The 27,694-nt window shown below is 43.3% G+C and overlaps 1 protein-coding gene across 1 annotated transcript in view; it reads right to left on the bottom strand.

The window, feature by feature from the left end:
• Positions 1-27,694, bottom strand: part of GPC3 (glypican 3) — a 444,448-nt gene that overhangs the window by 121,814 nt on the left and 294,940 nt on the right. Inside the window, exon 6 of the mRNA XM_060001704.1 lies at positions 7,851-7,971. Within this exon, the coding sequence (XP_059857687.1) occupies positions 7,851-7,971 (121 nt within the window). The remainder of the gene's footprint in view (positions 1-7,850; positions 7,972-27,694) is intronic.

Here is a 27,694-nt window from a genome sequence, read left to right as displayed (position 1 = left end):
TAGTCTTCATAATTTGATAGAATTTCCTTTTCATATGTAAAACCTGTCTTCCCATAGCTAACACTTCTGATACTTCCTACTAAAAAAAAAAAGTTTATGGGGCTTCCCTGGTGGCGCAGTGGTTAAGAATCCGCCTGCCAATGCAGGGGACACGGGTTTGAGCCCTGTTCCAGGAAGATCCCACATGCTGCAGAGCAACTAAGCGCGTGTGCCACAACTACTGAGCCTGCGCTCTAGAGCCCGTGAGCCACAACTACTGAACCCGCGAGCCACACCTACTGAGCCTGCACTCTAGAGCCCTTGAGCCACAACTACTGAGCCCGCGTGCCACAACTACTGAAGCCCGCACACCTAGAGCCCGTGCTCCGCAACAAGAGAAGCTGCGGCAATGAGAAGCCCGCACAGAGCAACGAAGAGTAGCCCCCACTCGACGCAGCTAAAGAAAGACGGCGCAGCAATGAAGACCCAATAAATTAATTAATTAATTTGAAAAAAAGTTTATGAAAGAGTACAATACTGCAGTGAAAAAGGATCATGTACTTTCCTTCATTGCTAAGTCAAGATCACCACAACACTGCTATCAACAACGTTTTGGCCTACCACTCTTGACTCATCTTCCATTTTTGAATAATTTAATTTAATGTGCAAGGACTAAAATACATGACCCAATTTAAGTACCTTTAATCCTGTATATTCTAAATAAAGCAAATAGTTCATTTTCAAGAAATTTAATATGAAATACTTGGGAATTCACCTTGGTGCACTATTATTAAACTGTACATAGTAATTAAGATATTAAAAACACATGCTCCCCAAAGCCACCAGACACTGTAATTATTTTTCAGTCTATTAAGCAAAATGACAGAAGATTTTTTTTAATGATAAATGTGTTTTGGAACGCATCAGCTAATTCCCTTTTGCTTCATGAAATCATGTTTAGCTCCACAGAGTCTAGGTCTGGTATTTAAAGACCAATTCACATTGTCCTTTTGTAACTCAGAAGTCATTCATTGGCTCTTGTTAACATGCCATTGTATGGAATATTACTCAGCCATAAAGAGAAATGAAATTGAGTTATTTGTAGTGAGGCGGATGGACCTAGAGACTGTCATACAGAGTGAAGTAAGTCAGAAAGAGAAAAACAAATACCGTATGCTAACACATATATATGGAATCTAAAAAAAAAATGGTTCTGAAGAACCTAGGGGTAAGACGGGAATAAAGACGCAGACGTAGAGAATGGATTTGAGGACACGGGGAGGGGGAAGGGTAAACTGGGACGAAGTGAGAGAGTGGCATGGACTTATATATACTACCAAACGTAAAACAGATAGCTAGTGGGAAGCAGCCGCATAGCACAGGGAGATCAGCTCGGTGCTTTGTGACCACCTAGAGGGGTGGGATAGGGAGGGTGGGAGGGAGGGAGACACAAGAGGGAAGAGATATAGTAACATATGTATATGTATAACTGATTCACTTTGTTACAAAGCAGAAACTAACACACGATTGCAAAGCAATTATCCTCCAATAAAGATGTTAAAGAAAAAAACCAAACATGCCATTGTAGATACTCTGTCTTTCACACACACACACACACACACACACACTGTGGCTCCATATGGAAATGGCATTTACTAGAGTTCTGCCACACTATTTGCATGTGAAGAAGTGTGACAGACACTGGCACATCTTTTCATTTGGAAAGGCCTTTTTTAAAATTTGACTCTCAAAAGGTTTCTCCTTTTGTTTAGAAATGTTAGATCAGTGTTAGCTTTTCTAGCAACCACTGGAGTAGGCTAGCATTTTATGACCCTCACTGGTTTTACTGTGAGAAGACTATGGAAAAAGTTACTCAAAGCATTTTCGATCATGCCTGAGATTCATTTAGAGATTTTAAAAAATTACATACTAAGGTATGTCCTGGGTACTTTTCTGACATGTAACAACTTTATTAATTAACTGATCAAAAGTATAACTTTTGGGACTTCCCTGGTGGCGCAGTGGTTAAGACTCCGCCTGCCAATGCAGGGGACACGGGTTCAAGCCCTGGTCTGGGAAGCTCCCACATGCTGCAGAGCAACTAAGCCCATGCGCCACAACTACTGAGCCTACACACCTAGAGCCCGTGCTCCACAACAAGAGAAGCCACCGCAACGAGAAGCCCCAGCACCGCAATGAAAATAGTCCGTGCTCGCCGCAACTAGAGAAAGCCCGCGTGCAGCAATGAAGACCCAACGCAGCCAAAAATAAACAAACAAATAAATAAAGTGATAAAACAAAATGTGTAACTTTCTGTTTCAAAAGTTAGTGTCTTTTCATGACACCAGAGTAATCTGTCAGGCATCTTAAAACATACTTTTCAGGTACTGGTGAAGGGGGATGGAAGTGGAGACATTCCACTGTCTGCTGTACATTTAAAATTTTCTTCGACCATTTAAAATCATTTTATGAATTCGAGATAGCTAATCAAAAGTCTGTCTGCTGTCTATAACTCAAAGTGCCTCAGTTTCCACACCATATTCTGTGATGGTCAGTTTTCTAAGACTCTTCCCAACTGAGACTTGGTAAACAACGTGCTTACTCTTTCTTTGCTGCTGATTTCAGAGCTTCAGACCATAGACATTACTATATTAGGGACTTGGAAATCATTAGACAAATTAAGGACGTTCTGCTCTTTGTACTTCTACGCATCTTTTATATATGGATCATACTAACCATAGCAAGGTGTGCCGTGGCTTTAAAGATGTCGAAGGAAAGAGCACAGAGACTGAAAGCCAGTATCCTGGATTCTAGGTCTAGTTCTACCACTTACTATATGAAGATCACTTAGACTTCCAGTGCCCACAGTTTCTTCATCTGGTAAATCTAGGTAATAATGTCTGCTTCTGAGAGTCACTGTGGAGATCAATTTATGTAATGTACAAGAAAGAGCTTTACAAACAGAATTGTGCTATGCAAATTTATGGCAGAATTATTATCATTCATATGGAGTCACACGGCTAACAAGATGTGAAGGCAGGTCACCTATCTGATTCTGGAGAAAGGTGATAAATGCAAAAGTGTTTGTACAGTTTAATGTTTTCATAGCCTAATGAGAACAAGGCAGTAGAACAGAAGAATTGCATGGGGGGAAGGGCAAGTTTAAGTTCCATCTGCCCAGGCTGGAAGACGGGTGGGAAGGGAAGAATCTCTGAAAAGATGAGAGGTTACGAAGTAGAAAGGGGTGACCTGGGAACAGGGTGTTTTAAAAAGAGTGGCAGGAAAAAAAAAAAAAAAAAGGAGTGGCAGGGCAGAGAATAAAGTCACAAGACTTGTTCACAAGAGGGTGCTGGGTTAAAGCCTGACCTTGAGCCACAAATCACGGAATCACACGGCTGGAAGGAATCTTAAGAGGCTACCTCGTCCACACCCCCACCATTCAGTTGGGTATTTCAACCATCCCAAACAGATGAGACTTTATCCAACTTTGAATGAAAAGCTCTGACACTAAATGAGCAGGTATTGACTGCTGTGGCTTCAACTGTTTACAACAGGCAGGGAAACAATTTCTGGAATTTCATTTGAACCTGAACTGAAACGGGAAAAACAATAAACAAGCTAGATTCTCCTTGGGAACAATAACTTCTGTAGCAGTTTAGGTACTGCTAAATTAACACTAACCACATAGCTACTCTTAGAGAGAAAATGTTACCAACAGAACTGGGTTAGAGGACAAACGGCCCACAGTGTCATGTGGGAAAGAATGTATTGTGATCATTCCTGGTATTTGTGGGTCCTTCTCTCCATGCAGGAGCCCTGGAGCAGGATACTAAGAAAAACAAAATTTGGTTTTTTTAAAGCAATATGGCCCAGCAAATGCCAGGACTGACACTGAAGACTTAAAAGAGTTCAATTCCTCTCCTAACACTAGACAATAAATCCTCACACAAATTAGAAACTGAAAAGGAAATAAAAAGGGTCCTCATTTCCAATCGTGGGAATGTTACACAAGAACTCTGGCTTGGAAGGAGGAGAGGAGGACATTCCACACCTGCAGGCCTTCCCAGGAAAGGGGCCCAGGCCTGACCCTGAACCCATCCCCTCAAGGTTACACCATGAGACTGTCAATATGGAAATAATGTTACATTATTCCCTTAGCGAATATATTATTTCCAGTGCTATCAACAGTAACCATAACCTGAAAGGAGGCAGCTGAGAATTTCCATGGAAGAAAGTGAAGAGTTATTTTGGGATGTGCTCATAAACGGCCTAGCTACAGTCCATCTGGAGGGACACACATGGGCATAGACAGAAGCATCTCCGCATTTATAGCTGTGTACGTTGGAGCATCCTACTGTAGTTTAATAGATGCAGCACCAAGTGAGGGGCTTAGGAAAGTAACGTTACACTCCTGGATTCAGCACTCACTTCCATGTGAACCGGGGCAGTTAACTTGATTTCACCTCCTCATCACTAAAACTTCAGGTCAATTTAGCCAGGCATTCAGTGAATCCAGATGTTAGGCAGTGTACAGGAAACAACATCTGGATGATTAATTGAATTTTCAACTGAACTTACCGGATGTTTTGGCAGCATGTCTGCACAGCCTTTAATGGCTTTCTGCCTCAGTTTCCCTAGCTATAAAAAAGGGACAGGGCTTCCCTGGTGGCGCAGTGGTTGAGAGTCCACCTGCCGATGCAGGGGACACGGGTTTGTGCCCCGGTCCGGGAGGATCCCACATGCCGCGGAGCGGCTGGGCCCGTGAGCTGGGCCTGCGCGTCCGGAGACTGCGCGTCCGGAACCTGTGCTCCGCAACGGGAGAGGCCACAGCAGTGAGAGGCCCGCGTACCGCAAAAAAAAAAAAAAAAAAAAAAAAAAAAGGGACAAACATTATCACTTACCTCACAGGAGGTAGTGAGGATGAAATAATATCCAAGGATAACAATGAGTTCCTGAAAAGCATGGTTCTTTGACAGTACTATACCTTATACAATTCCAGGCTGGATATTTTTTCCAACATGAGCAGTTAGACTTTTAGGACACGAAAGCACCTTGAAATATGGTTCAATGCTATACAAATACAACACATTATCATCATCAACATCATCACCATCCTAACATTCTTCTTTACGACTTCTCTAAAGTATCTCGCTTTCAGATTGAATCATGGCCAAAATATGAACTTTATTGAGGGCCTGAAAGAAGACATGTTTTGGCCACGTAAAGCAACACAGATGAGAAAAAAAAATCAGTGTGGGTGTTTGGAGCCCAACCAATTTGACAGCTCAATCGAAACAGGTAAAACTGGTCTATCAATGAGAATTAATTGGTTGCTCAATGGTATTTGTAAGGGAACCAAAAATGTTCACACATGCGTCCATGGCAAACGTAATTATAATGGTGACCTTCCGACACTGACAATACACACCTCCCTACATATGCAGTGGCTTCAGCTTCTGTGGCTGGAAGTTAGTGTAAATAGAAAGAAGGAAACAATATGGGACAGAAGAGAGATGCATCAAAGGGATCTTTTTTTTTATTTTTATTTTTTTTAAAGGGATCTTTTTGATCCACCCAAAATTTGGGTGGCAGAATTAGACTGGCAAAAAGTATTGGAATACTGCTCCCTTTCAAACTCACTCAAGTCCTGCCTATAGAGAAAATCCTGAATGGACTAATCATCTTAACTGTGTCACGCACGTGCAATTATATATTTGTGTATATATGTAAAAATGTATAATTATATATAAATTTTATATAATGGGATAATATAAATAGATATAGATACATAGATATAATATCTCATCCTCATAATGACCTTGTAAGGGACGGTTTTGACAACTCTAAGTACTATAGATGAGAAAACTAAAGCTCAGAGAGGTTGAATGATTTGCCCAAGGTTATATATCTAGTAAGATACACAGGTGAATTCAGATCCATCTGGATCCAAAGCCCATCTTCTTTTCATGATATTACATGGTCTCCCACAGCATTGATATCAAACATCCAAAGTCTTTACTAAAGGGGCTTGCTATAAATATTTTTAGTGACTATTGGATCATATGGTCTGATGCAGCTCTCCCTTTTTTCACGGTGGGCATCCAGTCACAGGTCTTTCTCTGATATTTCTTATGAAATCCTTCTTACACTAGCCTAGTCCACCTTAGGCCTAAGCAAACCACCCAAAACTGACGAGCAGCGTCACTGCCTGGCTCTTCACTATAGGCTGCCTTTTATTTGTATTTAAGCACTTTCCATGCTTGTGCGTCTCCTCCAAGGAAGCTGTGAAAACAGGTTAGACTTCTTTTGAATCCTCAAACTCCCTGGTACCTGGCTGAGCACACAGTAGGTGTTCCTTAACGTCTGTTGACCAAAGAGATCTGTGGACAATATTCTTCATTTAGAATTAGGGGCACAGTAACGGACCCTGAGATTTTAGCCTCACCAGTGCTTGGGTCTAGCCAGTGGAGTGGAGCCACACAGACACATTTGGTTTGAGATAATCTGGAAATAATTCAGAGGAGCAATACTGCCATCGTCCCCAGGTAAAGCACACCAGTTCAGCAGTGAGTGGTTTACACCGTGCTCTGAACTCTTCAGAGGTGTGTTTTGAAATAATCATACTATATCTAACCAGGCTTTATAGAACTTAGTGAGGTTGTGAGTTCACCAAAAGAAGGATCTGTTATGCAAATACTGCCACTATCCTGTGCTCAGCAGCAGTAACAGCTATTTATTACTCCAAAGTGTAGTGAATACTTTCACATGCCATTTGCAGTGAAATACACCACTATTAGAAAGCCCTTCCAAACATTTTCTAAAAACCGCAAAAATTTCACTGCTAAACTTCATATTAAAAAATGAAATCATGCCAGCGTTGTCATACAGAAACCTCTGTCCTTGCATAAGGATTTTAGTTTCATTAAGTTCTTCCTAGGCTACAAATAGAAGTCAGTGGTGCCAGCGCCTTCCCACCCATGGACCGTGGGGTAGGAACACTGTCACTCTGGTATCTGGTGGCATTTTTGATGGCATTTAAAAAATTGTGGCCACAAAGCAATCACAAGCAGATGGTACAACTAACTTCTATTTGTGTCTTAGTTACTAAACTCCTTCTGAGAGGAAAAACTGTGTACAGGTTAAGGGAATCTGTGGGTGTCTCGGTGCATGGCAGTGAGTCAGAAGTTGGCAAGGGTGCAGTGAAGCTGGTCCTCTCGTATCTTGCTGGTGGCAGTGAAAGCCGATACGTCCCCATTGGAGAGTGGTTTGGAAACATGCACTAAAATGCTCACATCCTTTAACCCAATAACCCCAGTATTTTAAGAAAATGATCTAAGATCAGGAGATAGCGCTATGCAGGAGAGGTAGCTTTATTTATAATGGCAAAAATTTGAAGCAATCTGAATGCATAGCAAAAGCAGATTGATTAATTATAATTAATACTTAAAGGAATCTTCTGCGGCCACAGAAAATGATTAATATGAAGATATATGGCAACATGAAAAAGTGTTTCCAATATAGTGTTCATTTTAAGAACTAGAAATCACTTGTATACTTCCAATTATGTAAAAAGTCTGTGTGATTTTATGAACAAATATTAAAAAAGAACGTGTGAAAATGAAAACAAAATAGACTAGTTGGGTTGTGAGAAGTGCTTTTCCTTCTGTTTTCTCTTATATTACAATGTTTTCTTTATAATTTAAAAGTGGGGTGGAAAACAAGGGTCAGAAGTCCTTTTCTAGCAGAGAGAATCTTTGAAGAAAATGAACAATGGCTGCCTCTCCAAAAGCCCAAGAACACAGTTTGAACACTGGACATCATCCATCCACCACTTTTTTGCCATTTCCATTTTTTGTTGGATACACACATACCTGGTTAATGTGCTTCAGTTTGTCAATAATTTGACTGACCACTGGCTCAGGGCCCTTCATTTTCAGCTCATGGAGGTTGAACTGATTTTTCATTCCATTTCTTGCTGCCTTTTGGCTGTATCTGGGAAACACGAAGGTAAAGAAAAGGTTTGTCACAAGAGAGTTCCAAGCAAAGTGCAAGTTGACTGTATTTGGCACCAATGGTCAAGCTGACCGCAAGCTCTCTTCAGCCTTCCAACCCATGGGATGACTGCATGGTACAAAGGTAGACCGCTCCAGATAGGGTCTATCTGCAGTAGAGAACATTCAACAGTCAACAAGTATTCATTCAACATCCTTTTCTTCTAGGTGTTGGAGATACACCAATGAACAAGACGGACAAGGTCTCTGTCCTTATTGTGCCCTCAGTCTAGTGTACAGTCCAGAGAGCATGCAGAGTGAGAAGAGCTATGCTAAGGGAGCTGCTGGGTCTTGGCCAGGGAAGCACACAGGAAGGTCCTTAACTCTGAGTACGCTTTCTACTCATTTGAAGAAGAAAGACTCTTGCGTGTTCTTTACCTCTTCCTTCTTCTCCACTTCTTCCTCCCATCATTTCCTGCAGGTCTGGGAGCTGGGTTGCTTTTCAGGACGCTTTCCTAAGCCATTTGCAGCATAAATTATGCCGGCCAGCTTCTGTCTGTGTTCTCCATGGGAAGACAGAACACCAGCTCAAGGGAAGGTTTTAACTTGCTGCCCCCGGATAAGCCATAGGCTTTCGCTTCAGGATTGAAGTTTCAAGGTATCTATGGACATCCTTACCAATGCGAGAATGGGGATATTAACAATCCTGGGCAATTCTGCCTTTCAGTGTGGGGCTTTGGCAACTTTGACTGGGACAGTAATTCACTACTGAGGTGACTGCTTCGCTGCCCCCATGGTTCCAGACCTCTACGTAGAGTTACTCCTCATCTTGCAAAACAAAGCAAACAAACGCAAAACAGAACAAGAAACAGATTTCATTTCTTCCTTTATCTTCCATCATGTAGAAAGACCAGAACACTGTTACCAAAGTGGGAAGAGGTTTTTGATCCCTTCTTTGCTTTTTGCTCATCCTAATAATGGAATATTTTCTTAAAGAAATGGAAAAATTTGCAGTTTTTTTGCCCCTACTTTATACATTTAAAAAATTTACAATAATGCAGTAGAATTAAGGGTAAATTCATATTTCTTTTACTAATATTTTTAATTACAAAAATAATAGTGCTCATTATAAACAATTCAAATGTATAGAAATAAGCAAAGCACACAGCAAAAGTTCTTGTATCATCCTATCCTTCCAGGAGAGAACCATGGTTAACAGTTTGATAGGTATTCTTCTAGGGGTTTTCACATGCATATACTAACATGTAGCTTTAACCAAAACTGGAATCATACGAGTCATATTGATTTGCAACTTATCACTTAATATAAATCTTGAATATATTTCCACGTCAGAACATAAGTAACTGCCTTGTTCTTATTCCTCTGTATGGCTAGATCATAATTTATTTATCCAATCCCTTACTGATAAACAATTGAGATATTTCTAATATTTCGCTAATATAAACAATGCTGCAAAGAACACCCTTGCATACCAATCTTTGTACATTTACATTAATATCTATAAAGGATAAGTTTCTAGAATTTAATCAGTTTGTATTTCTAATCCCAAATTATGACATGCAATGGATCATTAATACTACTGTATTTCTGCACAGCATTTTACATAGCAGTTTTGTATCACTCAGCTCATCTGAGCTTCTCAACCACAGTGTGAGGTGACAGGGAAGACCTCATTATCCCTTTATTACTGAAAATTTCACAACTTCAGAAGATATTGATCTGACCGTGTTAGATGCTCCCTTCCATAAAATAAGGCATCTGCCAATACTAAGGACATGATTCGATGCTCCCACGCATGATAGCAGAGGAGGTCAGGAAATCAAGGCCTGACTTTTATAACTGAAAGTCATCTTCTGAGAAGAAAAATATTTTGTAGGAACGTTGAAGAGAACATCTGATTGCATTTCTTCTAAAATGGTAGCCTAACACATTCAGCTTACCTAACTTTCAAAGTCAGTGAACACACAGATCACCAACCATCAAATACCAATTGCCTTTGGGGGCTGTATTAAAGCAACATTCTTTGTTTATATATCTGGTGTGAACCAGCTCTCCACTAGCCTCCTTTTTTTTTGTTCCTATATAATGCTGTCTGTTTAAATATAATCTCCCTCTTGATGATACTGCCAACTCCATCTCCTTCTTCTTTACATCTACCGATACCTGAAGCAGAGACCCAAGTGACAGGGAAAGACGTAAGGCTCATTATAAATCTTCTGAAATGAACTTCAGGAATGTGTCCCTAGACATTTCCCTGGGCTTTGCTCCTATCGAAGCCTGCCGGCCGCTTTTATGCCCACTCCTACAAAACAAACCTCTTCCTGAAGTTTATTATCCTCATTGGAATACTGTAAAGACATCTGCCAACTTAGTGATTTTGCCCTGTACTGCCTCTTCCAAATCATTTATAAATATTAAGTCAAATTAGTCCCATAGCTGATCCCTTGCGGCCCTACTGTCTATTTTCTGCCATTCAGAAAAATGCCCCTTTAGCTCTATTTTTTTTGTTTCTTACCTCCAAGCCATGGACTTGGTGCTAAGGAGACAGCACTAAACACTGCTCCCCAGTCCCATCGTGACTCAATTTTTTAAAAACAGCTTTGAGTTTAAAAGCTTGCCAAACTTTCTGAAAGTCGAAATAGCATCCACTGTTCTGCTCTATCCATGTGCTATTTAAATCCTCAAAAGACTCTCGTAAATTAAGCATGGTTTCTGGTTACAGAAGTGTTGGGAAGAGCTGGCCTATGGCTTAGCTCTAAAACTTTATTTTATTTACTCCATGAAGCAGTAACCAAAAGTACTGGTTCGACTGATGTCTACAGCTGCTAAAATTTAGTGGCACTATTTTAAAACTATTCAAAAACTCTGATCTTGCCCTATCCCTTTAGGTGTCTCAATCTCTCTCCCCCATCCCCAATATCATGTTCTGTTTCTTACGTCTCTACTCTTTCTCCTTAGCCAGACAAAATGTAGAGCAGAATCTTAAAAGCCACGAGTGTTAAAATGGCATACTATGCAGACATTAAAAGAACAAGTAGATCTATATGTGTTGATATAGAACCAAATCCAAGATACATTGTAACAAATACAAGTACTGGTTAAGAATGTACACAGTGTGATTCTATTTGCGGTAAAAATGGGTCTGCATACGCATTACTCTCATACATTTTATATGTGTCCAAATATACACAGAAAATTTTTAGATGGCTCCATAAAAGAATGGTAAAAGTGGTTACTTCCAGTGAGTAAGATTTTGGAGGAAGTTTGACTTTTTTCTTTTATGTCCTTCTATGTCTTTTACACTTTAAAATCTTAAAATAATTTAATTTTTAATGAGCGAAATTTTATATAGTAGTTATTTTTAAGGCAAAACAAAACAAAACAAAACAACCATAGCAAGAACAAAGAACATCCAGAGACTGTCATACAGAGTGAAGTAAGTCAGAAGGAGAAAAACAAATATCGCATATTAACGCATATATGTGGAACCTAGAAAAATGGTACAGATGAACCGGTTTGCAGGGCAGAAATAGAGACACAGATGTAGAGAACAAACATATGGACACCAAGGGGGGAAAGCGGCTGGGGGGGGGCAGGTGGTGTGATGAATTGGGAGATTGGGATTGACATGTATACACTGATGTGTATAAAATGGATAACTAATAAGAACCTGCTGTATAAAAAAATAAATAAAATAAAATTAAAAAAAAAAGAACAAAAAACAAACAAAAGGAAAATAAAAAGTGGGCCTAACTCCTATGCATAGCTCAGGGCCTCTGGGAAATCTTTCTTGTTAATAAGAGTTATGTTGGCCCTCACTAGAACCCTGGTTTTAAGGTGATTTCTTTTTTTTTTTTTTTTTTTTTTTTTTTGTGGTACGCGGGCCTCTGAGTGTTGTGGCCTCTCCCGTTGCGGAGCACAGGCTCCGGACGCGCAGGCTCAGCGGCCGTGGCTCACGGGCCCAGCCGCTCCGCGGCATGTGGGATCTTCCCGGACCGGGGCACAAACCCGCGTCCCCTGCATCGGCAGGCGGACTCTCAACCACTGCGCCACCAGGGAAGCCCTTAAGGTGATTTCTTATGAGAACACATATTTGGGCCAATATACACAATGTCACCCTGGAATTCCTTCACACCTCAGATGGCTATCATCAGGTCACAAATTCTACTTCGTTAGGTTAAACACAGCTTATATGTTTTCTACTCTTCAATGAGGTAACGCTAGCCTGTCTATTTCAAAAGGACAGTCAATATATTAGTGAGGATGTGACTAAGAATGTGCATTATTCTGAGTACCTCCTCTCAAAACGGAGGCAAAAAAAGCCATTCAAGTTCTTACCCACCTTCCCGGCAGACGCCTAGTCCTCTTCTGATGGGACTTGAGGGCCTCCTAGAACCACTGTGGTTCATTCTGAACTGCTGCCCTTGTACCCAAATGTATTGTGGGTACCATGCTGAGTTGCTCGTGCTCCTTTTACGTACATTCATCTGCCAGCCCCTATAGGCTGTGAGCTCTTTGAAGGCAGAGGCTTGGTTAGTTCTCTTTTGTACCACCTAAAGCACCTCCTGGTGTTGTAATAACACAAGCTGCTCAGTACTGAAAGTACTGAGTGCTTTCTCTGTGCCAAATACTGTTCCAAGCACTGAGGAAAAAAACACCCTGCATCACCACACCTAATCCTAACAACCCGATGAGGTAGACAGTATTATCATCAGCCCCTTCTTGCAGATGAGAATGCTGAGGCACAAAGTGAAGCCACTTGCCCAAGGTCACACAGCTAGTCAATAGCAAAGCTGGAGTTTGAACCTTTGAGTCCATGTCCCGCTGCCTCTGTTCTTAACCACTCTGCTGCTATTGCTTCCTTAGAGATAATGCATGCTGACTAAATATTTGACGTTTCCACACCACACTGCCCCATTGTATGAGACAATTAGCCAGCTACTGGTAATGGTCTACAAGCCTTGCAACAGTGCCTGCAACAACTGCTGTCTTTATCTACTCAGCAGATTCCTGGGCTTGCCCTTCAAAAGCCCTTGGGGAGAGCCCTGTGTATGGAGTTTCTTCTCCCAAACAGAAATCCAACAGCATCACTATTCAGTGAAATATTTGCATTCTTGAAAGATAAGGTATTGAAGTTAGAGAAGTAATACACCACCACCACCACCACCACCACCACCACCACCACCACCACCACCACCCGGCACTAGACAAACACCAAAGGTGATCTGAAATCTCTAAGGACAATAGGCAAATGAATGCTGGAGAATGTCTCCCTGCCTTGCAGCAATGCAACATATGTGATGTAACCCCAGGGAATTTTAGGTAACATGCACACTCCGAGCTTCAAGGCCAGAGGGGACTCAGTTAGGGGTGTCTCTGTAGAGGTGCATTAATGAATTAATTAATTCAACATTTCACTTCCACTCACTCCCTCTGTGCCACTGGTGCACAATGGTTCGTGACAGGCTTTGAATGAGGATGAGTCACTGCAGCCACAAGCCTCCTCATTCAGACTGCCTAGAGTGTCAGGAATGGGGACACTGACGGCCATGCGGGATTTTAAGGATGGGTTATCTGCTTAGTAACGCTCATCTCTAATTAGATTAATTGTCCTCTCTCCAGAACACTGCTTTTTCCTAAAGCTTTGACACGGTTCTGGCAACGAATACTGGCCAGTGGAGGAGGAAAAGTAGAGAGAAGTTCCTACCTCCTAAATGGAAACTTTTCTTAACTGGACATGTTAGGTGTGATGTCAGAAGTGTCACCTTTAAGCACTACTTGTGGTGTCTCCTTCCCCCACCCAGTGTGGTATCTGCTTAACACGAAAATCACTGCCTTAATTCCAAGCAAATCTGATTTGTGAAGTGAAAGGGGGACATGCCTCTGTTCAGGCAGATTGGTCAGGGATTGCGGAGGGGGGGGGGGAGGAAAACCTGTGCAAAAGCTGCAAAGAGAAAAGGAACCTAATTAAAACAGGACATCTGGGCGTGCTGGTCTTGGGACAGTTGAAGCAAAGAGAGCACTTGTAGAAGAGGAGTAGAGTCAAACACGTGTAAAACGGGCAAATCTTTTCTTCCTGTCTCTGTACTGGCTGAGGCAGCACGGGTGTAGTGGATTCAAATATAGAACATTCAAAATGGAAGCACACTTAAGAGTGCATCTTGTCCAATCCACTCATCGGGTAGATGAAGAAACTGAGACCCTGAGAGGGACTTTCCCAAGTAGTTAGCATCATAACTCCCACCTTTAGAAGAAATTCCTTCTTTAAAAGGTTCCTTAAATGCACGTTGCTGATTTTGGAGAGAGAAGTTCCTAGAAAATTCACTTTCCTTCTTCCCCTAGGCATTAGACTAGTGGCAAGTATTTGAAAGCAAGTCTTAGAAAAACCAACTTGTCCCCCTCCCCCCACCAATTATTTAAGTTCACGTTGCTGCCGGGGTTATAGATGACCTACAATAAGTTACAGCTCTCACATTCTCAGAGCGCCATCTTATGGCGAGACTGCAGTATTGCAAGTAGCCCTTTACCCAAACTCAGTAATTTATCAGACTGTTTCCTTGGAAAGTACTCTGGCTGCAACAATCACTGTGAAAAAATGGTATAATTTAAAGAGTGTAAGTAGCTTTAAAAACAAACTAGAGGGACTAGTGGTGGTGGTACAGTGGTTGGGAATCCGCCTGCCAATGCAGGGGACACGGTTTCCAGCCCTGGTCTGGGAAGATCCCACATGCCCTGGAACAGCTAAGCCTGTGCGCCACAACTACTGGGCCTGCGCTCTAGAGCCCGCGAGCCACAACTACTGAGCCCACGTGCCACAACTACTGAAGCCCACGTGCCTAGAGCCCGAGCTCCGCAACAAGAGAAGCCACCGCAATGAGAAGTCCGCGCACCGCAACGAAGAGCAGCCCCTGCTCGCCGCAACTAGAGAAAGCCCGTGCGCAGCAACGAAGAAGACCCAACACAGCTGAAGATAAATAAATGAATGAATAAAAAAACTAGAACACAGGGTAGAAAACCCTTATTAATAGGCCTGAGAAAGTGTTCTTTTTCTATGCAAGATGCAGTCTAATTTACATAAATGAACAGAAAAATAAAGGTGGAAATAGCTGAGTTTTGTAAATATGCTTAATAAAGAAAGCAACAATTTGCTTCTCATTTATTTATGCACATATTTAAAGAAAAATGTTTTTCATAATTGTTGGTACAGCAGTACCACTTCAGAGCAAATTTCAGCCAGGAGAGTGCTAGAAACAGGTATGACCATAGTACTCCAAGAAGTACTTCTATTCTCAAACAATAGCCTTTCAGAAATTACAAATAGATTTCAAAAGAAAGGAAGCAAAAGGTAGAGAAGAAATCAGGGAGATGTAAACCCATTTACACCTCATTTAGTGGACATTACCTATATAAGGGAATAACTGTATTAGAATCTGTTTTCAGCCTATTTTCAAACCTCACTGTGAGGAGAGACTAAAAGATTGGTCTTGGAATATAATCAAGAAGTCATTTAGACCTAGAGAAGCGAAGAATATTTTCCAGATGGTGAGGAAAGCTTGAGGAGTTGATATCGCCCACCACAGGGAGAAGAGTCTGTGGCTGTGGGGAGACAGAGAGAAAATGCCTGAGATGGGAGCCCCTGAATGTCTGTCTGAAGAGGCAGACTCTGTAGAGGAGCCTGGAGGTAAGGAGAGAGAAAAGTAAATAAGGAAGCAAAAGTGATTCTTGCGAGAACTGCGGGATAGGCAGAGCCTGATGTGTGGGAACGCTGGTGTGAACTGCTTTCTGGGCTTTGAGCCCTGACCACAAGCGGCCAGGATACTAAGCCAGGGCAAGCAGGGCTGGTGAAGGGTTCTCTGAGGGGTGTCCTTGAGGGGAACATACCAAGGAGGAAAGGAATTTGATCCAGTGTAAGGCTTATAAAAACAACAAAAAATATGTAATTCAAAGCTCAATAATTGGGGGTGGAAATGTCAGAGCAAGGCGTGTGATGGGGATTTATTACTAAATCACCCCAAACTCATTTACCGAGTCCTTCTAGCCCAGAGAAGTAGCCCGGAAAACCAGATGTTTTCTTGTCCCACTGGAGTTAAATGAAAAGGAAATGATCTTTACCTGTTTTGTAGTTTTGGTTTTTTTTTTAAGTTAGATTTTAACTCAAAAATATTTGAGTTGGAAAGGACCCCCGAAATCATTTAGTTCAATGCACTCCTGTTAACAGATGGGCAAACTGAGCCCCAGAGAGATCAAGCAGTAGCCACGCAAATTATTATTGGCAGCGCTGCTGGTGGAACGTGACTGGAGCTGTAACTTCCCCCAAATAGAAGAGCCAAGAAGAAGGGGTCAAAGAACAGGTCACACACCTCAACACATGACAACACTGTATGAAAGTAACTGATTTTCAAAATAATGATCAATAATTATTTTTAAGACGTAAAATTTAGTCTGGTCTACATAGTTTACTGAGGCAGCAAAGACAATACATTTTAGAAAGGCTGAGTCACGTGGTGGAATAAGCACTGGCCTTGGAGTCAAGACATAGGTTCAAAAGCTGGTACTGTGTGACTTCTGACAAGTAACTAAACCCTGCTGAACTTGAGCTTAAATGCCACCTGCATTTGTTTTGAGGCTTAGTTGATATAATGAATGTTAGTAAACTGAGATAACATAGGTGAAGTGTTCACAGGAGGGCTCAGCACATCTATGAGAGGGCTGGTATTATTATGTGAAAGCACCCAACACACAATGGGTGTTCGATAAATGTTATTCGGAAGAGGATTTCTTGAGGGAGGATGAGTAAACCTTGCAATGAATAGTTAGGGGAAGCTTTAAATCTGCTCGTCCCGCACTGAGAGGACTTAAGAAAGTGTGAGTAGCCAGCACTGAGCAGAGATGTCTTCACAAAGCTTCCAGGGGATGGGGCACCTGAGGCGGAGAACTTACTGGTTAGGACTTCGAATGGTTCAGAATTAATTTTAGTCCACTGAAGAACAGATCGTTTACCTGTGGCCCAGGGCAGATAGGTAAGTTTCCCAAGTGACCAACTTTGGGTGTCAGAAGCCTTTTCACTGTCTCCTCCCACCACATTTCACATTCCTCCGCTCTGTGACAGAAAAGTCACTTTTTCAAATCATTCTCTTTGGAACACTGCTTTGTTTGTCCTGGGTCCCTGCGGGGTCTCCAACAAACATCTATTCTTTAATGCAGCGATCTTCAAAATGAAGAACAGGACTCTCAAAGTCCACTTCCAATCACACTTCACTGACCCAAGACCAGTTTGAGGGAGAGGCAACGTCTGAGTTAGGGAAGAGTGTGACTTGTGAACCTTTTTCTCGCGTTGCGTTTCACAAAGGAAAGCCTCCTAACTGTTGTGTCGGATGTCCTGCTGAACTTTATTTAATGAACCGCCAAAGATTATGAGCAAAGGATAAACTGTTTTCACATGAATGGGTACTGCTGAAATACATTAAAAGCAAGCTCAACATTCCTGCCACTATTTTGCTGTTAGCTTCTGCTGTCTTAGCCACAGTCATTTACAGGCTCTGAAACCTTCAATGTGCAGGATTAGGCCCCTCCCGAGATCCTGAGCCAATGGTGACAAAGGCAGGAAGGTGATAGCTTAGCTGCCCGGCCTATCAGGCCCCAGTCTCTGGAATTAGTCTTTTGCTCCTCGGAGCCAGTATTTCATGCTTTTGGAGTGAATCTCAGATGTTCAGGCGTGACTTCCTTTTGCCCACTATATTTTCCCGGGCCATACGGCCTGAATTCCACCTTGGTTTCCTCGTTTGTATTCACCCCCAAGTCAGTCCTCTGCTTTCTCCAGTGCCCGGCACACAGTAGGCAGTCAATAAGCATCTGTTGAACTGAACTGAGTCTGAAGACCTCACCCGAAGCTCACCTTCGGCGGTGGAGACTCTGACCCATTCGGCCCAGCTCTTGTCAGTCTGTTCCCCTGGGGTCTTCCCCCCAAACCTGCAGCCAGTGACTGAGGACCTGTCTTACACTGGACTTTTGTCTGGGTCCTGCCAGGAAAACCTGCCCCTGTGTCCCACCTGCTAGACTGCGCCACTGTGGAAACCAACGGCTAGCTAGGGAACGGCAGAGTTCCTGCCGGTGCCCCAGCAAACATCAGTATTCAGGTGGTGGGTCACTTCCCACTCGGGCCAGCCAGCCAGGACAGTTCCCATAGCCCAAGCACCACTCCTTCAGCCTCTGTCCCATCCCCAGGGACCAATCACTGGGCCCCTGACACTGAGCCCACCCAAGATACACACCTGCTAGCGATATCAATTTGCATCACAAACCCTTTTCCAATACTGTAAACTTTGGCCCACTTCTGGGCCTGATTTAATGAGATTTTACTGTTGTGAAAACAAATATTCTAACCCATCTGTTATATTTGTATGGTCAAGGCAATAACTTTGAGAGGGTTTCAAATCTGATGGTGAAATTTCTAGGTTCTCAGTTTTGGGGGTCAGAGAAAGGATTTGCTGTCTTCCATCAGTATGGAATGCAAATACCCTTTATTCCACACTTACCTATTAAGCACTTACACAGCCCTGCGCTCAGCCACAGAACCGTGACAGTTGGAGGTACTGAATTTTCCAATGTTCTAGCTCATTATCTCCAGCTTGTATTTCACGGACCAGATCCTGGTTTTGGCTTTGGCAGATCTGGTCCTCAGAAAATGAAATCTTCAACTAGTGACTGTGTTGGGTTCCCCTGCAAACTTGTGATTGAGAGCATGCAGCTCTACCACTTCATGAGCCGAGGACACACACAGCAGCCTACATCACATCGTGACACCCAGAGAGCTGGCACAGAACGCCATTGTGACTGATGGGAGGAAGAAGGAACTAGCAAGAATAAGGTGTTAGACTTGCCCAAGGACGCTGAAAGGTCTGGTCTGAAGAAAGTGGAGCCGTCACTTCTGCTGCCTTCTCTTAAAATCAGCCTCAGAGCCCCAGAATCTAAGCTGCAGTCAGAGCCCTGGGTAGCAGAAGGAAACACACTCAGCAGGTGTTTGCCTGGTGGAAGACAGTGGCCACGGTGGGCATGGCCAGAGGAACCGGAACAGAGCTACGAGCACAGGGGAAAGAGCCTACCACACTGCCAAGGTCTGACTAGCAGAATAGCTCTGCCCTTGGCAGGTCCAAGCCTGGCACTGCCGCTCTCTAGTTGCCAGCAATAAAACTAAAGGATAACGGAGGGAAAGAAAGGTGAACTGAAGTGTAAACCACCCCCATTCCAACTGCCCCAGGAGCTGCAGGTGCCTTTAGCTCCTTGACTCTTTGCACCTGCTCTCCTGCCGGAACAAGTGGCCTATTGTGTGAGGCCGTACACAGGGAGGTGCTAAGCAAACAAAAGTGACTCTGCTGATCGTAAAATAGATGGGATTCCAGGAAAACTTTACCAAGCCAAATAAAAGGGATTGTAAAGCACTTGGTGAAACATAAACTGCTACATACATAAATACTTCATAAAAGCTCACAGCAATGCACACAAGGACAGCTAGGTCAAAAATTACCCTAGCTCTCTAGCCCGGAGGGTCTCGGAAAAGAGAGAATGTTCTCCCTCCCTTGGGTTTTCTCAGCCACTTTGTACCCTCTGCTCTTACCTGCCCTTCAGCCCTCGGCACTCCTCTAGATGTATCTCTCCCCTCAATGATATGTCTCTGTGGTTAGAGGGCTTCTAATTTTCATTCTGGGTGGTTTGTGTCAAATATTATTAGGAGCAAGACACTGAATTCCCTTTCTTTTGCTCAGAAGCTCCACTGGGGTCACGAGGTGCTATGGGGGAAGACAATTTCTTTAAGGTGTAATTATGTGAATTTCACACCAAACTCTCCAACACCAGAAACTGAGACCTCTGACAACATCTCAAACAGCCAACCTACCTGCTCCCCTGTAGCCCCAAAGACACCTGGAGGATCTCTTCTAATGAGAATGATTACGCCCCGGGGCTCCTTTTGAATCGCTTTCACTTTGGTCTGTTTGGGAAGCCATCAGGGAAAGAACTGGAAATTCAAAGTCACCAAGGCGGCTTTATGGCATCCCTCCTCCTCTCAGACTCCTCCCTCCCTCAAATATCCTTGCCACAGGATCTCATGGCCTGTTAGAGCTTGAAAGAGCCTTAGAGGTCATCCTGTCTAACTCCTTCATTTTATAAATAAAATGCTGAAGGGCTGTGACTTGCCCAAGATCACACAAACCAGCTCGTGGTAGAGTTAAGACCCAGGCTGGACTTCCAGTCTAGGGCGAAAGGGTCTCTACCTGCATGGGCTCCACAGCTCCACAGGGGATACAGAGGCAATGGCTTCATCATAAGAGATATTGTGTAGAGGAGATGGAATGGAGGTCATCGGCTCTTTCTCCCAGGAGATGCCACCTTCCGGCCCTGAGAAAATCTGAGAGCACAGAAGCATAGTGCAAGAGGCAGGAAAGGTACTGCAACTTTACTGGGTCTGGACTGGAGAGAGACCAAGGAAAGGATAGGATTTCGCAGCACAGGCCAGGGAAAGCCAGACAGGACACCCATCCCAGGTCTGCTGGACTAGAGAGGAGAGCAAGCTTAGATCAGGGTTTCCATCAAGATTAGGAAGAAGGGCTTCCCTGGTGGCGCAGTGGTTGAGAGTCCGCCTGCCAATGCAGGGGAATGCAGGTTTGTGTCCCGGTCCGGGAGGATCCCACATGCCGCGTAGCGGCTGGGCCCGTGAGCCACAACTGCTGGGCCTGCACGTCCGGAGCCTGTGCTCCGCAACGGGAGAGGCCACAACAGTGAGAGGCCCGCGTACCGCATTAAAAAAAAAAAAAAGAACAGGAAGAAGGTAGGAGGGTTTTGAACCCATGAAGGAGAGAAGCCAAGCATCTGACAGGCAGTATAGTGGGTAAGAGAGCACAGACTGTCTGACTTTGGATCCCATCTCTCTTACTAGTGCTGTGGCTTTTGTTGTTAACCTTATCAATAAATGGGGGTAATAATCATGTCCAGATCAGAAGGCTGTGGTGAGAATTAACTTAATGCACACATGGTAAGCACCATAGAAATGTTAGCTATTATCATCATTAAGCACCTTCACTGTTTCAGTCCTACCTTCTGCAGTCAAATGCTCTACCACTGAGCTATAGCCCCTCTTCTCAGTCCTACTTTCTGAAGTTACACTGCACCCTCAGACAGGATTTGGAGGGGGCAAAGGGAAGAGGAGAGAAGTTTTCAGAATGCCTCAGGCAAGAAAAGGTAAGAGAAGGTAAATAGAGAAGGTAGAAAACCCAACAGAGCTGCAATTCCCCAGCTATCCCTGCACCCATCCAAATGTAAACCTCCTACAACTGCGCCTTTTCCCATATTTAGTAGCTCCTAAGGGCACAGGTGCCAGGAGGTGACCAACTGTTCCTCTTTGCCTGAGACTGAGAAATTTCCTGGGACTCGGGACTTTCTGTGCCCAAACTGGAAAGTCTTGGGCAAACTGGAACAAGCTGATCGCCGTAGCGGCCAGAAGGTGTTTGCTGTTCAGAATTTCTATTTGTTATAATTAGAGTGCAGAGCACTACTGCTAAATGCCATCCACTGGGGTTTGGAAAAGCTGTGTTATCCAGAAGCCATGCGAAGGGGGTTTTCATAGGACTTTCTTCGCGTCTATGAAGGGGGAAAAGAAGAGTTTCTTCAATAAATGGGTTTCACCAGGGAAACGTTAGCCAGTTTGAGGATGATGGTCTTTAGCAGGACATTCACACAGCAATAGCCTCATTATCAATGATTCTTATTTGTTCACTTCGATTCTCCGATGCAGGCTGTCTTTCTCCATGTTCTATTCCCAGCACTGTTATTTATATGTGTTTGCAAGTAATGAAGCTGCATTTATTGTAAAAGTCTGTCACTCAGACGTTTCATTAATTTAAACTGATGCTACAGATCCCTCAAAGTGTTTCCTTACGCCGGGTCAATTGGTTTATTCAACACCATGGAATGACTTGTTTAAAAATAGAATTTGTGGGAGTAGGTGAATTTGCTTAAGGAAAACACATTTTTTTAAAGTAATATTTTTGGAGAGATGCATAGGGAGAGATACTCGGGAAGCTGCTAAAAGCTCTGTGTTTATAAAGAGAGCCAGTAATGCTGTGTTAATTAGCCAACATATAGTTCCATTTATTCGTGGTAGAACTTCCCTCCGGATCTGATCTACTTTTCTACATTAACACCTAGTAAATGGAGGGCGCCTCACAATTTTCAAAGCTATTTCATACATGTTTGCTTATTGGAGTCTCACAACACCCTATGAGGTTGCCAGGGGAGGCATTAATTACACCATTTTATAAAGGAGAAAAAAAGAACAACAGAGAGTTTAAGCAAACCTGTCCAAAGGCACACAGACATACCACGGGGAAGCTAGATCTGGTACTTTGGTTTGTTACCAACAAGTATGTTTGTTGGTTTATTTATTGAATTCAATAAAAATGTATAGAGAGTCTACTCTATGGCAGGTACAACTAAGCAACGAGGATATATAGCCAGAAGACACAGTACTTGTCTTCTAGTGGAAGATTAGAGAAAACATGTAACCGGAGACGTGCCAGAGGGACACCTATGTGCTGAGGGTCTTAACCCAGACTAGGGCATATGGGGCAGAAGGATTCAGGCTCCTCAGAAGAGATGCCATTGAGTCAAGGATAAGGAGAGGTGAGCCAGCACAGTACCTTTTTCTGGCCCCTTCTAGGATGGTCCTGGTCATTAGCTTTTCAGCCTGAGTTCTTGTGTAGCGTAACCCCCTACACATCCCTCCAACTCAAGGTTGGTGTACCCTGACCTCGGGTGAGGCCAGCTCACTCTGGCTCTCATGAAACAGGGACTCATCCCAGCTCCGGGCCTGAAGCTGTGCCCAGAAGTGAGAAAGGGGACAAAACGGGCCAATGAATGGCTCAAACTAGGTGTTTTTTTTTTTTTTTTTTTTTGGTACGCGGGCCTCTCACTGCCATGGCCTCTCCTGTTGTGGAGCACAGGCTCCGGACGCGCAGGCTCAGCGGCCACGGCTCACGGGCCCAGCCGCTCCACGGCACGTGGGATCTTCCCAGACCGGGACACGAACCCGTGTCCCCTGCATCGGCAGGCGGACTCTCAACCACTGCGCCACCAGGGAAGCCCCTAGGGTGGTTTAAGATCCATCTGACACGTAGATCACTAAAATATTTGGAGGCAAAAAGTAGGACGCTCCTGTGACACCGGAGCTACAAATGAAAATACATTTTCCTTCACAGGGAAATGAAACTTCCTTACAGAGGCGACAAATCCAAGGATCAAAGCCAAACTCACGTAAAAAAGTAAAATTCATTGGCTTGAGAAATTGGGAAATCATGACCGATTTTAATGACCTCTCTCCTTTTCCACAAAGGTTAATCCAAGGGTGACAGAAAGGACTTCAGAGCATTGGACGACTAGACCCTTCCTGCTTTCTATTGTAAGTAAAATAGGAAGATTACCTGAGTCAATCGCTGTTAAGAAGTTCTAGGAGGAACTGTTGAAACTGCCTTTGCTATAAAACAAGATATTGAAGGTAGGAAGGCCAGTCCAGTACGTACCCATAGATTCAAATAACTCTCCCTTGATCACCAGTGGACCCAAATGCCCACCATTTGTGCCAAGCAGGGCCTGGGATGAGGATTTTAATGTTTTTGCAGACGGGAGAAGAAAAACGATACAAATCCGAGGGAGCACGTAAAGCTGTTTCCCTGAAGAATTAAGAAATGGGTCACTGAAGGGAGCTAAAGCCAGGCTCCAACTCTCTTCCAGTAAAGAACTGGAAGGACCATTTTTATAGGCTTATTTTATTGAATAACAGCAGTAATAGCTACCCTTTCTTGAGGGCCTACCGTGTTCCAGGCACTATACTCTGTATTTCACCATCTTTCTGAATTCTCTCAACAATCCTTTAGAAGTAGAGATTATTAACTCCATTGTGCAGATGTGGAAACGGGCTCAGAGAAGACAAAGAGCTTCTACATACTGGAGCAGAAATCCAAACCCAGGCTTGCTGACCCCAAGGCTGTGAGCTGAAACACTCTAGCCCATGGCTTTTTACCACTGCCATGAAACTGCGCAATTCGCCTCTGTGCGCTTTCTGTTAACTCCCAACTGCTTGACTTTATCAGTAAAAATCATCAGAGAAACTCAAGCAATATTTTGTATTTGCTTAAGTATAGGAAGAAAGGGCAAAAAGACTGGAGAGCTGAGCTTCTTTCAATGGAGATCCCAAAAACTTACCCTGGGGGAAGAACTGGGGCCAGTGGCAGTAAAGAAGTGGCACCTGCCGACCATGTCCTGCAGCCTGCAGGGGAGAAAAACGAAAACCACAACCACAAAAGTCCCAACAACAAGGCAGTCAGAGGGGTCTAAGAGCAGGGCCATCGGCAAGAGGCTCCCAAGAAAGAGGCTTTCCTAACAGGCCTCTCCCTGTCCTTCAGACTCGGAGTCGCAAGAGTCCATTTTCTTGATACTCAGCGACTGACTACCAGAAATAACACTCCTGGGTCAGAGTACCTGCATGAAAATGTTTCAGGTGTGTCCCATTTGTGTCAGGCAAAGGTGTTCTGATGAAGTGACACTGCTATCACTCGAGGACTGACTGTCTACTTCACCAGGAAAAGGCCAGGGCACTTGTGCCTTCCGGCAGCCTTGTTTCAATCAATTTGTCACCTCCCTTACATGCTCTCCGAGGGGTGAATAAAAAGCAATGGCAGACTTCAAATTCGTAAATAAATATCAACCAGAATGTATACAGCCAAAACCATGTTGGGGCCCATCGACGATTCTGACATGACTTAAAACATTTCTGGAATGCCTCTCTGGAAAGCCCACTTAAAGCCAGTTTAAGTGTCACAAGAAATAAAGCGTCCCATTATTATGCTCTTACCCCAAATGAATCCCAAATGCTATGGCCCTGCTTGAGCAGCCTCCCCATTCAACAGTTTGGTTCCAAAAGATGTGTAGATATTTAGCCCGGATCCAGTTTACCTTTACAGGAAGAATGGCCTACAGCTCTTCACCCTTGCTCTGGACCTTTAACTGTCCTGCTCAGCCGCACTCTAATGACGTGATAACATCAACAGCTATCATTTATTCAGGGCCTATGGGCCAGCACACAGCTTCACAACAATCCTGCACAATAGGTACCATTATGCCCATCTTACAAACAAGGTAACAGAACCGTGATGCTAAATGACATGCCAGAAGCACAGAGTCAATGTGTAAACCAGGATGAAAATCTCCATCTGTATCGTTCTAATGACTGCACTCACTCCTTCCTGATAATGCACCTGCTTCATGCATCCTAACCTCTCAGGGTCCTCTCCCTATAACTGTCTGTACCACTGATGACCAACGGGCTGAACACCAACAACCTGCAGACTGCGGGAACGGCCATATGCCCTCAAGGCTTTTCCTAAAGAAGATGTCCAAAGATATTTTAAGGACTGGCAGCCTCAGTGAAATCAGTCTGTGACCTAACAAAGCGCCTACTCAGAAGGAGAAATACTTCAAGGACATAGAAGCCCTGATGTGTTAAATAAATAATTTCTTCAAAGCAATTATAGTCCTTCGTGGACCCATCTCCTAAGCCTTCCCAGCAAAAATAGAAGAGGTCTGGCGCACAGAGCAGTGATAGTGAGAGGAGACAGGTCTTACTCCATCTTCAGAATCACATTTCAAAGAGGAAGCTGTGTGGTGATATTGATTTGTTGATGGTATGGATATGCCGGGACCTGCCTCGGAGGCCCCAAATGCTCTCCATATAATGAGATGATCCAACTGAGCACGGTGGGGCTGGCGTAAGAACTAAGAGAACACAATCTGCTTCAAGAATAAGCCATCCAGCCTTCCACAGGTGGCTACAGACATCACTGCTGAGCCATGAGGATGTCTCCTCCTGCTACTTCAGACCTGACAGTTGACAAGTACAGCCCATCCTGAACGTGGCAGACCATATTATGCTGTCAGTCAGTAGGATAAGCTGGGTTTTTCTCACTCAATTCTGCAGGTAGAGCTGCTGTATGTGACACTATAATCTTAGGGATAAATGTCACTGTATTGCCACAGAGTAGGTTCTGAAAAATAGCTGTCACTAAAGACAACTTTTGACATAAATCTATAATGGAAAATATGTCAGTCTAAGTAAGCCCTTAGAGGAATTATTACATGGGAGCGTACCCCAAATTTATCTGTCTTACCTTACCAAGATTATAAAAAAATCTCTAGCTGACACAAATATTTCATGCTACACCAAGTCAAGTCATTTTCTATGTAATCTATTTTTCCTTCAAAACTTTTTCATGAAAAATCTTGACTTACCTAAAGCAAGTTAGAATATATAAGCTGCTATACTAGCTATACCTCAGTATTTTCATTCTAGGACATACACTCAAATCAGAAAAAACTGAAGTGTCATGTTTCTGTTTCCAGGAAAACTGAATGAAATGAAATCCAAAAATGTCTGAAGGGGACCAAGAACTGTGGAGGTAGACAGTGCTCCAAACAAAATAAAGTTACTTTCCCAGTCAAAAAAAAAAAAAATATATATATATATACCAAAGCCCTATTTGTCCCTCTCTCCCTCCTGCCAGCCTTTCATAGGCAGAGCTTCCCGCAGGATAGGGGGCAAAGGAGGAACTAGCGATGAGAAGAGCTGGGGTATTGAAGGCTGACCACAGTTTCTAACCCTCCGACCATCACAACAGGGGCTGATAAGAAGAGCTATAAGCCTTGGCTTCAGCAGGAGTTTAGTCTGACTTGTGCCTAAACAAGTTCAGAAGTAAATGACTTTGGGACGTGACTCAATACCATTCAATATTATTTCCATGATCTGCTGTTGACTTTCTTTCCTGTGCCCACTTCCTCTTGGCTCTGTTTTTTATTTTATATTTGCCTCCCCATTGGTGTTTTCATTGGCTAGCCCATATTCAAAGTTCTATGTATACTGCCTTGAGCCTTTTGGAGAAAAGCTACAACGTAAGCCTAAACTAACAAACAACACTCAAATAATAACCTATTTTAGCATGAGAACATGGGAGCTATATATAGCGACTGCTACATATCACTGGCCTGTTCTGATGCGATGGGAATGAGCTGTGCAAGTGCATATGTGTGTCTGAATATGTATACACTCCACACATCGGTCTTTTCTTCAATTAATTCCTTCATAACCAGATTGAAGATCCTGAAGGTCTTTCCATTTTGCTCTTTAAACCAGTGAAAACCTTGATAGTGCTAGAAATTGGTCCCTCCCCTACCTCAAGTCCTCAAAACAGTGTTCTTAAAATAACTGCATTATAAAAACAGAATCGACTATTTCCCCTCACCTTTCCTACATTATAGGGCAAAACCCAGCCGTTTTGTTCATCTCATTTAAAAAAAACATTATTTTGTACATGTCAGGAATTGGGTGTTAATGGTTCTCTCATTCATTCCCACTTGTTGACATGACACAGTCTATCCCTCCAACTCAGCAGAAGAAAAACAGTATCGTTACACTACTTTTCTGAAGCATCCAGAAGGTTTAGAGACAAGAACAAAACTCCTTGAGAATTAAAATAATTGCTTTGTATATTCCTGCTTCTGCCTTTCCAATTAAGCAGAGAAATCCTGGAGAGGCACTATAAACACTGGAAGACTTGTCTGATCAGTGGAAATAAGGGAGAATTTGCAGTGAGTGTGTATGTATA

The sequence above is a fragment of the Delphinus delphis genome, chromosome X (genome assembly GCF_949987515.2).
Source record: "Delphinus delphis chromosome X, mDelDel1.2, whole genome shotgun sequence".
Lineage (NCBI taxonomy): Eukaryota > Metazoa > Chordata > Mammalia > Artiodactyla > Delphinidae > Delphinus > Delphinus delphis.
This window is presented reverse-complemented; position numbering and strand designations above follow the sequence as displayed.